The 13,621-nt window shown below is 27.9% G+C and overlaps 1 protein-coding gene across 1 annotated transcript; it reads right to left on the reverse strand.

Moving 5' to 3' along the window:
- Window positions 1-7,857: 7,857 nt before the first annotated feature.
- LOC113559176 lies at window positions 7,858-8,721 on the reverse strand. The gene has a single exon (XM_026964807.1). It carries the CDS (start codon window positions 8,719-8,721, stop codon window positions 7,858-7,860), a length of 864 nt encoding a protein of 287 aa, XP_026820608.1.
- Window positions 8,722-13,621: the final 4,900 nt, after the last annotated feature.

Genomic DNA, 13,621 nt, shown 5'->3' on the forward strand with positions numbered 1-13,621 from the left:
ATCGACTTACAACGCGAAGTGCAAAAGATAGACAACGATAAGCCGTAATATTAATATTATATTATTATATTATTCTTGTCATCGGTCATGCTAAATGATAAGTGATAACGGACACCACGGGTTAACAATATAATATATAAATTTGGTAAATTGAAATATCGAATAAGAGGAAATAATGATCTACGCGCACAATGTTCACGGAATAATAATATGCTCTATCAGCGGGCTAAGAAGAAGAACGTAATAATTTACAATGTCAATTGAAAAGGCAAAACCCCCTAATCCTCTTACCCACCGAGGACGTCGACGTCTCAATCTATAAATATTTTCTATTCGTGTTTACCCATATAGCCATAATTATATACTATGACTACATGAAATACATATAATGCATAGGTATAATGCTTAGCGTATTATACGATATATCCTTTATTTATTATACTCGGTTGTTTTAACATTCATATTTTGTGCTTATTCAGACATTAAAGCGTTATTACTTATCAAAATAATTTTATACCTATTTATTGTTTATTTCCAATTTTTTTCGAAAAAGCTACGCTAGTCTATAGTTAATTTCAAATAGAATGATAGGTAATAGTGTATTACGATTTACGATTAAAATTTTACGAGAAAATATGCCATTAACTCATACAAGTTTATAAGTCTTGGAATATTAATATTTTTGTAATGTCGCGTTCAGTTTTCGGTGATTTGACCAAAATTCGTTGTAATAAGATTATATTGATTTCAAGTTCTAACCTTCAATGAATGAACACCAAAAAAAAAAAAAACGGTGACTTACTGATTATTATTTTATAATAACGTGTTTAAACGTAAGTCGTATATTATTTATTGAAGTAGGTACTAGGTACCTAATATGGATATTACAATTTACAGGATTTATGCCAATGATTGTGGGTACTTCGTACAGTCGTACACTCGTACCTATTTAATTTATCAATTTTTATTCAAATACCTATAGTAAGTTATAAAATATAAAGGAATTAAATCCTAGACCTTAGTTACACCAGTAATACCTATGTCTTATATATACGTAACTGTAGAAACGAAGAGATAAGGGAATAATCCAATTATGAAAATTGTTGATAATTTTAAGTCATCTCCCGTTTCTCAATCATTTTTAACCGGTAAGAAAATATTTTATTTTGAACTTCCTGTTTATAATATTTAGTGTATAATAAATAAATAATTACAAGTTATAACCATTGACTTTTTTGGTTACAATTTTTATTTTATAATAATATCTAAATGGCCAATCAAAAACATTTTTTACCGATAGATAAACCAATAGGTACCTTTTTAAGCTTTCAATTTAAATCTTATTGTACCTATAAAAAATTTTAGTTGATATTTGATGCCCTTCTGTCATGGATTACAATTACAAACCATGCTTACACTAAGGATATAACTATAACTTTCCTCGCTAAAAGAAAGACATTTTCCGAAAAAAATTAAAAATCAACAGTACCTATCGAATAAAACTATAAAACTTGCCTAATTAATTTCACTTAAAAATTGCTAAACTTCTTAAAATATTAATTTCCTCTTTATAATATATATCTATATGATATGTAAAAATAACTATAATTTATAAAATATATAACTAGACATACACTAATACGTATTATCTACCACTGTTACATTGTGTCAGGTATACGAGTACTTTCTAGTAGCTAGTTTATTAGACATGGTTACTTGGATATGACATTTTTTTTCGATAGTTGATTAAATGATAATTTATTTATTTATTTTTATATACTTATTACACATTGAGCAGATTATTTTATATTTTTATTATAACAATATTACCTATTACCTACTATACTAGCCATACTATAATTTATAATAATTAATAATATATAGATAGTAAAATAGGTTTGGTTTTCAATGGTTTGGGAAAAAATATATAACTATTTACACACTATAATATTATTATAATATAAAATTGTAAGACACATCTTAAGAGGCTGCAACACCCGCAATCCGCATGTGTTGTCCCCGTCTTACAAATACACAACAGCAAATTTACGTTCAGCAGATCACGTTTAGCTCCGTCAGTTTAAAAATTAGAGTGAATCGACCTATTATGAAACTAGATGGTGTTTTTACCTATGTTGGTTTTTTATGATTATAAGTTTTTAAGTGAGTAATGAACATTTTTAACTTACGCTATGTTATATACGCATAACTTGCTAAAAATTGAACTATCGTAAAAAACTAACATACAATCACAGATAATGTTCTTACCATCAAGTTTCATAATAAGTCGATTTACTCCAATTTTTAAACTGAGGAAGCTAAACGTGATCTGCTGAAGTGTTGAGCGTAAATTTGCTATGTTACGTATTTGTAAGACGGAGACGTCTGTGGGTGTGACGCCCTCTTAACCGTCAGAGGGTTCCACCGAGATCGTCTCGACCTCGACTTATGTACCAAGCCAAACAATTTAATTATTAAGTGCTTAAAATCAAACAATTAATTTAAACTATTATAAAACTCATTATTTACACCTAATTTTCACCTTATTTTTTAATTGACCAAGTTCCATTATTGTTAATTGTAATCCATAACATAATGTCGTAATATAAAATAATAAATTATAAATACATTTTAACGACTGTAGCCCATTAGCGCTATGTATGACCCAAACATAACCCAAAAGCGCAAATAAATTTTACAAAAATAAAGTGTATTTTATCAAAATCATATAGTTTTTAATCAAGCTTTTACAATAATAATATTAAAATGAGTTAAACAAATTTAAAATTAAAATTACATGTTAGTAGTTCTTACTTATTAGTATAAATGTATGATTATATAATGAGTATACCTATTTTAAAAATAATTTTAAACTTTAAAGCCCACAGTTTTTCAATAGTCCAACCGGAAACATTTTTTTATATGTACAAGTTTCATGATTTTATATTAGAGCTCACTTTAGAACTGTGATTTGTAGTTTTTAATCTATTTGATTACGTTTTTTAATAAACTACTACCTTGTGTAGTTGTGTTCTTTAAGCACTTAGATAAAATTATAAATTTATTAGTGTGAAACTTGTAGTGCAATGAGTACAATATCTTATTAGGTAATACAAATTATTTTTGTGCTTTTATCCTACTACTAATGAACAAACGTTGTTTGGTAGAAAAAAATAGACAATGACTCGATAACAATAAAAATTCACTATACGAATTTTACGACAATATACTTATTGATTTGAAAAAATTAAAGTTAGTTAACGTTGTCTGATCCTAATTCTGAAAAAATATTTAAATTCAACAGAAAAATGTCTGTAGACCGTACAAAACATTCCGGTTTTAATTATAATTTTAAATTTAATATTATGATTTGAAAAAATTCATATTTTCAAGTTTTTTATTACCACTTCATTAGAATATAAGATTTATTTTTTACGAAGTATTCCGTACGATCTATAGACAATTTTCTGAAGAGTTCAGAATTTTTTTCAGAATCAAAATCGGACATCTTAAACTAACATGAATTTTGTCAAAACTTTACGTTTTTTGAGCTCAAACTGACGGCAGTAGGAAGGCCTTCAATAAAAACTCAACACTCCAATATTTGGATGTTTATTGAAGCATTTCAGACATCAAATTCGATAGCAATTATTAAATTGTTAAATATTCAAACTAGTATGGTTGAATATAAAAAAAAAAATAATAATAAATATGAAGACTTAAAAATATGTGTTTAGTGATAAGAAAAGAATCGGATATTAAAGAATTCTTACAAAATGTTTCATATCTATGTCGCAATTTCTAGTTATTTTTTTATTATTTTGATTTATATTATTATTAATACTACTATTGTCTATTATTATGTATTTCAAATTAATTAATAATGTAAAAATGTAAATAATTAAATTTATTGAACATTAAGAAAAAATAAAAATAATAATTGCAAATGCCTTATTATATCAATATACTAATTATATAGGTATATATATTGAAATAAAAATATGGAGGAAAATGTCCGCATCAAAAAATTTAAGAGGGAGGGAATGTACACTTGCGCTCAGCCATAAATTTTAAATTTACTCTCTCCTCAATACTTGGATTTAGATAAAACATCAAACGTTATTACAATTCACAATAACGGGTTATAAATATTAAATAATATTATGATGTTTTTGTTTACACATTTGTGACATGAACATTTTTACACGATTATAAGACAATAGTTTTAAATATATTTTTTTGCTATCATGAATATAGAAATTTAAATAAAAGATAAATCGTTATTTTTAATCTTTGAATTGTGAGGATAAATTATATTCTACTTGGCATTAAATTAAATGAATCAAAAAGACTAAATCGCCTGATTTTCAGCTCACGACAGACACAACGTATGTACGTTTATTATTTTATACAAATTTATTTATCTAGCAATAACAAACAAAATCTAAGTAAATAACGCCACGAATACAAAAGGTACGGTTATTTTAATCGATAGCAATTGGAATTCTGTCCGTCCGTCATGTGCTGCTTTCTTTATTTGTATTACCACTGCCGCCACGAGATCGCGAGCGTTTATAATAATAATAATAATATTATTGTTGTTGTTGTCGCTCGTTCCCGAAATATTATATTATATGCCGAAGCGCACTCGGTGGTATAGTTGTACCTGTCGTATTGCGGCGGTTTCCTAAGGTAGGAGAACGAACAGTGCGGACATGGATAACATAATGTTATTATTGTACGGTTGATAGCCGTCCGTACGTTGTCGGAGGGTGCAGTACTCTGGGCCTGACGAAAACGATCGATGTGAACAGGGGCCGGCCAGCGTGGTTTCACGTTCAGGCTTGGGCCGTGGGGCGGTCTCGCGAGTACGCCGCCGTCGCGCGCTCACGGACAGCCCGCCCGCTCGGCCGGTGACCGTTTGGTGGCGCTCCCTATCATCGACGACTCAAAACCCAGTCGGCTATAGAATCGCAAGAAACATAATACCGTACTTAAACGTAATATACGCCCGTCGCTTAATATGCCGCGCGCGTCGTCGTCGTCGTCGTCGTCGTCGGTCAGCGCCACGATGTCATGGTGAGCGAGTAGTGGTTACAGGTTAGACGAATCTTGAAAGACAAATTGTATGATATAACCACGCTCTAGCGCTTATCGACATCACACTCGATCACAGAATAGATATGGACGACGCAAGTTTAAAACTTATCATGAATATTTGTGATGGAGTTCATATTTTCTTACGCGGATCGTGGGTCAACGAGCATTGTGCAGTAACGGTGCAACGTCGTTAGCCGTGATCGGCGCAATTATTATGACGAGTGATTGTCGTTTTAGAAAAAACACGTAGTATGAAAGCAAAAAGCACGTTCTACGTCTAAGCGGTCACAAAAACACGTAGGGCGTAAAGCGCTCGGAAAACGACGACAATATTTGTATGCGTTTACGTGATTACAATAGCCGACACTGCCCGGCGGGGCGCTGCTCGTGACAAATTATATTAAATGACGTCCACGGGTTTACGCCTCGGACTTGGTTAATTAAGCTACGTTCTGCGTTGCACAGAACGAGTGTTCAAAAAATACAGGACCACCGGCGAAAACGGCTTACGCCACTTGTAAAATGGAGTATACCTACGTTTGGACGTAAACCGATTTATCCGATAATAATCACAATTTTAAGAACAATTAACAGCTAATAAACTGCACTGTATAAGATATTAAGCGTACAGAAGCATAATATGCATATCCTACTACAGGCTGTCGCTGAAGTGTGTCGAGTTTTAGAGATAAGCTGAAAAAAATATTATTTATTTTAAAAATTGTATACATTATAGGTATTTTAAATAATTATTAATTATTATGAAATAAAAAATGATTAAATTTGTTATAAACATAGTACTATAATAGGAGGAGTATAAAGAAGTCTGTAAGTTTAACTCTAAATTGCGCTTTTGACCACTAGCTATAAAATAAACAAGCAAATAAAGTGGTTTATAATGCTCATATACTTGTGTGCAAATAAGTTTATTATTAAATACTTCAGAAGTAAATAAGTAATCATCATAGGTAGGTACGATAGTATTAATATGAGTTAAAGGTATTTAAGTGATTTGCGTGATTACATTATTAAATAATATAAGACAACATTAAAACATTAGTTAAATAGGTACAGATATAAATTTATTATAGATAAGTACACATCATAAAACACATTTCATAAAAATCATAAACTATATTTTCAAACTACAAGTAGGTAAAGTGTTTTATAATTACCTAATAATTAGTCAATACTACTTTACTACAACCGATATACATTTTATAAACGTATATTGCATATTATATTATACAAATTTTATTATAACAGGCAAATAAACATGTCACTTAATACCTAGGTAGTTAATAATTTATGACATACGGTTAATTAATTAACAAAGATAAATGCGCAGGTAAATTTTTATCAACATCGATTCATTTATACACATTAATGTATAGGTATTAGGTACAAGTAAGGTAACCAAGTGATTATTATATTATTATATAGATAGGATAATATTTCTTAAGTTGTTCAATTGTTTAGATAGGAATTTTTTGTTACATTTTATTATAATAATATAATTTATTCTGGTTGAACACACAAGTTGTAAAATAATTCCATTCAAGTTCATTATTTTATAATTGAAACATAGAAAAATACAAACTTTAATCATTTTAAATCAAACACCCTGATTTGTTTTACAATGATTAATTGATTTATTTTGAAAATATTTATTTAGGTCTAATGAATGATGACAAATGCTAATATTAATATCAATTATATTAAAACGAACGACATTTTCATTCGGTTTAATTATATTTAGGCAACAAAATTAAACTAAATTGTTAGTTATGTACTAATTATTGTGAATTGAGTCAGTTTATCAGTTACCTACATGTATTACAAAACGGAAAAATTTAAATGTATTTTAACTTAAAAAATATAATTCAATAATAATAAACTGATAATTTTTTATAATTATTATCATAATAGTATAGATAATAAGTGTTTAATATTAAATTGTATTTAATGATTTATTTTCATATAAAACATATTTAGCCCGACTGCTTGTGTGTATATTTAGTAATTCAGTGTTTTATAAAGGTTATATATTTAATAATTATAATTCAATATGGTCTTACAAATTGAAATACATCAATAATAGATTTTCATTAACTATACCTATAGTGGAAGTATATCGTATATGAATTAATAAGTAATTACAAAAAAGGTACGTCTGCATTTTAATATATATATATATATATAAATCGGCAGTCGATTTTTGTAGTAGGTATAATAATTAGTTCTATACTTTTATAATTTTATAAAGACTAAACATACATTACATTAAAAAATTACACACAAAAAAGGTCTTAAGTACTTATTTATTGTAAATATAATTTAGATGCAAGGTGATTTGTTCGATTCATAATTAATAAAGGTACAATAAATTATGCATAAACGATATATATATACAATTAATATTTTGTTAGTATTTTAGCCTATATAGGCACTTAAGATTTAGTAGCGATCTATGGTTAAAAATATTTATTTATACCTCCGTATTATTACTATGGTTAAATATTTTCTAAGTACCTTCCTAACGAATTATTCAAGAATCAAAGTAAAATTTAAAAAAAAAAAAAATGAAAACCAGATATTCTGCGAGTTATTTACATTGTAGTATTAATTTAAATAATTTTTAAATACATCTTTAATCACTATACTATGGTAAGTAGATAATGTATTTATGCTATTCGCCTATTCTATCTATAAGCTATCTATTTTATTTTAACTGAGTGTGGCACAATTTTTTATGTTTTAAAAATCTTGTCTTTTAAAATGTATTTGATTTTTAAAATGTATCAAAATCTTATTAAACAATTGTTTATATTCATCAGTTACATTTGCATTATTATGACAAAAATATAATATTGCGTGTATAAAAACTTTTTCCAACTTCTTTTGAGCAGTTACGGATTTTGAAACCGCTTTGCGCCAAGTTTTAGACACAGCGGTCATCGATGCAATATCTCTATAAGCTAAATATGAGAATATTTTTTCGAGTAATGGTTTATAAATATCAAATTCTGTGAAAATAGACATAAAATCAATATATTCTTGACCATGCTTAACTACACTAACATCAAGGTTTAATGGAGGCGTGAGTGAAACTGATAATGGTAACTGTGAATAAGTAGAAAACGGTTCATTGATTGATAAACACAACTCGGGAAAATGGATGTAATTTATAAACATGCTTGGACAAGACGATGGAGAATCAATCATACATATGTTGGCCAGCATATTGTGTTGAATATCATCAACTGGAGCATAAACATTGAGTTCATTATTTATATCGACGGGATTGTTATTGTCATTTTCAACTACATTATCATTATTACGGCTTTTGTATTTGTTATCAAAAAATTTACCAACAATATTTTTCATAGACAATTTACGACTCATTGAAGATGATGGTTGAAGTGCATCAAGTTCAGAAGATTGTTCATCATCGAAGGATAAAAATACTTCTGGTATGTTTTTAGAACTAGATGAAATGGTGCAGATGGTACCCGAAGTATCTTCGTCATTTTTATCAGCTATGATGTTGTAAGGTATTGCAGTTTCAGAAGAATTTTCATTGTTTTCACATGGATATTTTTCATTAGATTTTTCAGCCATTTTTTCTAACCTAATATAATACAATATAAATAATAAATAGTCAATGTTGAGTGTTCTTACCAATAATATAAAATGTATATTATAATTTATGGATTAATGCCTAATGTCAATCATTATAAAGCAAAAATCGTAGAAAAAAAATACTTGAATTATAATGCTTATTACTTATACCAGTTTAAGAGGCGCTGATAGTAATGCAATAGTTAAATATATACAATATTTATTAACTAGATACTTGTATGAGGTATCACTCAATAATGTTGTCTAATTACCAATATTTTGAAAATAATTTTCTAAAATTTTAAAACTAATTTTAGTATTTATAAATTATAACTTTCCAAGTAAGAATCTTTTTAATAAAGTGGGTCAAATTTACGCAATAATATTCCAATCATCTCGAAAACATTTTTCAATTTGATTGTAAATTCTTATATACTCATTAGGTATATTGGTAGATAAATATTTTATATAAACATCTGGCTCATCTCTTACCTTACAAGATTACAGGAAGATATCGGTTTAATTGAAAATTTGTTTGAAAACAAACAAAAACAGTTCAAATGAAGTTTATATTTTGGTATGTTGCACTTTTCGGCTTTTCGCTTAGAAAAAACGTATTATAAAAAATTATATAGTGTGTGATCAACAACGTATTCGAGTAGCTGTTGCCTGTTGATTGGTGACACGTAAAATAACTCACGGAACGTTACAGCTAGTATTGAGGCGAGCGCCGCCCTAGTTATTATTGATTGTTCCCGATGAACCCTGGGAAAGCACAACAGCCAACTTAATAATAATATATGAAATACATTTTTTCTCGTTTCGGTAAGTTGAAGTCGCGGTGGAGTATATTTGTATATCAGAGCTACCAATGTTGATGTTTAGATTCTAATTAATTATAATATATAGTTAAGTGGAAATCCTATAGGGTGCAAGAGTGAGCGCAGGAAAATATTTGGTTATGTGATGGGAGGGTTTGACCCCCCTGACCGCTATGTGTTAGACCCTGACAGGTACCGGCTTATACAATATTATAACGATATCAGTTAATATTTTGGCTAAGCTGTATTGAAGTGAGTATTATGAGGGAATTTAGAAAGTACTGAAATATTTATTTTGTAAAATTTTCAATTGTTTAATACTTTTGGAGTATGCATGTACAATATAACATGTATTTTTTTAATAGTAACACCTATATACGGCCCGCAAACAAATTTTATTCAGCCCGCAGACAAAGGAATAAATAACACATATTACGATAACAATATATTATTGTAAATTATTATTTTTGTTAAATATTATTGGTTTTTAAATAATGTAAATATGTAGGTACTTGAAATGTTGATGGCCCGCGAAAAATTTTCAAATTCTTAATGTGGCCCTTTAAACATATTAATATAATTATGTCATAAGATTTTAACAACGTTTAAATAAAAAAGGAAAATTTCCTGGTGAGAAAAATTACGATAACCAACAATAATATAGAGAAATATGTACCGCTACATGAATAGCTTAGTTGTCGCACTAGTATGTAGGTAATTTTTTAAATGCCCAAACTTGTGAAATCAAAATTTAAAGTGAATTATTATTTAAAAGAGTTTCCTACATCATTTGTATTACATATTTTAATTACTATTTAAATTTATAAAATATTTTTTTTTGTAATTTTTAATACTCATATATTTTTTCAATATCTACATATTTTGGATTTTTATTCCATACTTTAGGAAATATTGATACATATATATGTACACACATTAAATTTTTTATTACAATAAAATCCTTTCCCTATTCATTAACAATGCCAATAAATTCCTATTTGAACGATATTAAAATAAATTATAATTGACAAGTGACAAACGTAAATATATTATTCGATGTAAGGCGTAGTCTGCCGTAGCGTCTTGTTATAAAATATAGTATCAGATTTGTAGACCTTTTTATAAAATATTTTTGTTAACTGTAACTGCGTAGGTGGTACAGGAATTCGGACGGGTGAGTGGAGGGTATAACTGACGAGGGTTGACAGGTCGGTTATGGTGTTTCTACGGCAGGTGTGAGGGGTTGGGTAGCATCGGCGTCGATAGATGACATTTTTCTGATCTTGCAATATTTGTATATAAAATAGTATTATATAACAGTATAGTATTGTATTATTTTGGTTACTGTGTAAAAGTTGTATATTTTCGGAGCATATCGATCGGCAATGCAAATTTTTTCGGGAAACGGGTTCAAAAAGAAAGACATCAATTCACAAAGTACATAGTAGGTACTTATATTTATTAGTTATACAGAAACGATTTATTGATAATATATAATTTATTAAAATAATATGGTCTATCAAAACTTATTTAATATTCAAGTATACTTACCCTTATTAATATGTTTACAGTTTTTTGTAGTTGTTCTTATTAATAGTATAATGTATGGAACCTGCAGATAAATCTGTAATAGACGCAGGGAATTTTGTTGCAGTCCATTATTGCAACCTGATATGGACCTGAATGAGTAGATTTCTATAAGAAATATTACTATAACGTGACTTTATTAACATCTATACTTACCTGTAATTTGGCTTTATAAATTATAATGAGTTATGACTTAATATTATTGCCATATTAAATTCATATTCATGTAAATTTAATAAACATGTATAGCAGTATAATATACATTTGTTTTAATAGCTAACTAATTTAACATAATATTCCTTAGGTATGTGGCGTATATGCACTGTACAAAACGTGAAGGATTTTATCAGAATGATAAATGTTTCAACCACATCATACCCATACTGTATTTTATAAATATAGGTATTATAATTTCATAAATAATTTATGAGATTTCCGATAATATTAGTCTACCCAAGTCCCCTTTACAATAACGAAACATGTCGTTATATATATTGTTGTTGTATATATAAGTATAATACGCTCATATGTATTTTTAACAATCATTTTGGGACGAATCATTTTCGTTATTATTCTATAGAATAATATTATCTAAAAATGGGATCTTTTTTCCATCGTCTATAGACGATTTGAATACGGTTACCTACAAACAAATAGATTTTCTATGTAGTTTCATTGGGTCATTTTCGACCCTCTGTCGAAAGATAACCGAGCACAGAAAACAGTACCCATAGCAACGATAAACTACAGCGTTTACTTCTTATTTTTATTGCCGTTCGGGTACGTTCGGGTACGTTCGCCTCTTGACAGATCACCGAACGTGGGTGGTACAAACTGCGCAGTTAATCTCCACCGATGTTGCCACTCGGTTTTCTTAAAAAATTTGTAGCGTCCCTTGCTATCATTGTTGCGTTGTTAATCATTTATTTGTAATCAAACAGTGTTTTCCGCCATTTAAATATTTTGTTTACTCAACTTTCTACGGCATTAATTCTAATGATCTCGTTACAATAGATAGTAGGTAGGTATAGGACCCTATCATAAGTAGTATGTTTTTGTTTTATTAAAAAAACAACAGGTGTATGTTTCATATCACAGCTTCTATAAGCGTTATCTAAATTGGCTATATCAACATTTGTGTTTGTTTTACAGTAATATCCCTTCTACAGCCATTGTCATTTGTCGTTGTTACATGATATTTTAAGAGCGTCGTACCAAGCAGACTATCCTTTTTATCTTAGCATTTGAAACACAAACTATAGAACATCTAACAACTTTACGGTAACATAACTGATTTTTGTGTATTATTATTTTTGCTTTTATAATAGAAATCTAATATCTGTACTGTTTATTTATGTTATAGTGAATACCGTTTTGGCTAGATTTCAAGCCAGATGAACTGAAACTATAAGATCAAATTAAATCAAGTTTGTCATTTTACAAAAGCCGAGGTGTAAAACAGGTGCCACATACCAACCCTAAGCCTTACATTATCGGAGTATATTCTGCATAATATAGGTAATAATTAAAACTCTTTAATTATTCATAAATAATTTAATAACATTAATTTAAAATAAGGAAAAATATGGCTTAATATGATACATTATTACTTTATTTTTTTTTTTCATAACATCATTATTTTTTTTAAATGGCAAGGGGCTATTTATCTATAGCATTTAAAATTTTTAAGATTTTTCTATTATATTGACTACCATCTAATGTAATGGCTATCAGTTCAATGCCATTCCATTATTTTCATACCGTGACTCAATTTGTATATTGAACACTATCACTGCTTTAACTTGTATAATGCACATTTGTATTAGTTTTTAAAAATATAATTGACTATTTAAAAACCAATAACTAGTATGCAATATGTATATTAAATATTGTATTACTAAAACATTTCATTTTTAGAAACCTTCCTGGTGTATAATTTTTTATTATGTCTGTTTTTACACATACAATGTTTAGGAAAAAACTTCTTTTATGATAAAATTTAAGGGTGTATTTTTCAGTATTGCATAAGTTACAGAGATATATAATTTTATAATAATTAAACTAAATATTAATTAATATAATAATAATATTCGTATTTTAAATTTTGTTGTCTTGATATGTAATTGAAATTGTCTATTCATTAAATGATAGTTGTGATTTAAAAAAGTAAAAATGCTTAAAAAATATTTTCAAGAACATTAATAGGTTTAGAAATAATGAATATTGTTTTATTAAAGAATCACTCAGTATATTTATATACATGTTTATGTTATATTATTGAACAATTAAAAGTTATGGTAGGAATTTAAAATTTAAACAACAACAAAGACATTATTTATACATAAATATATAGAATAACTGTAATTACTAGGTATTAATTAATTATGCAACATCTTTAATTTGTTTTTCTTTTATTTATTTTTTTAAACATAGTAGTTTAAGTAGAAGAACCAACAAATCACTTATGACTGGGTGTGAAGTTATTAAATTTT

Source organism: Rhopalosiphum maidis, chromosome 3 (assembly GCF_003676215.2).
Source record: "Rhopalosiphum maidis isolate BTI-1 chromosome 3, ASM367621v3, whole genome shotgun sequence".
Lineage (NCBI taxonomy): Eukaryota > Metazoa > Arthropoda > Insecta > Hemiptera > Aphididae > Rhopalosiphum > Rhopalosiphum maidis.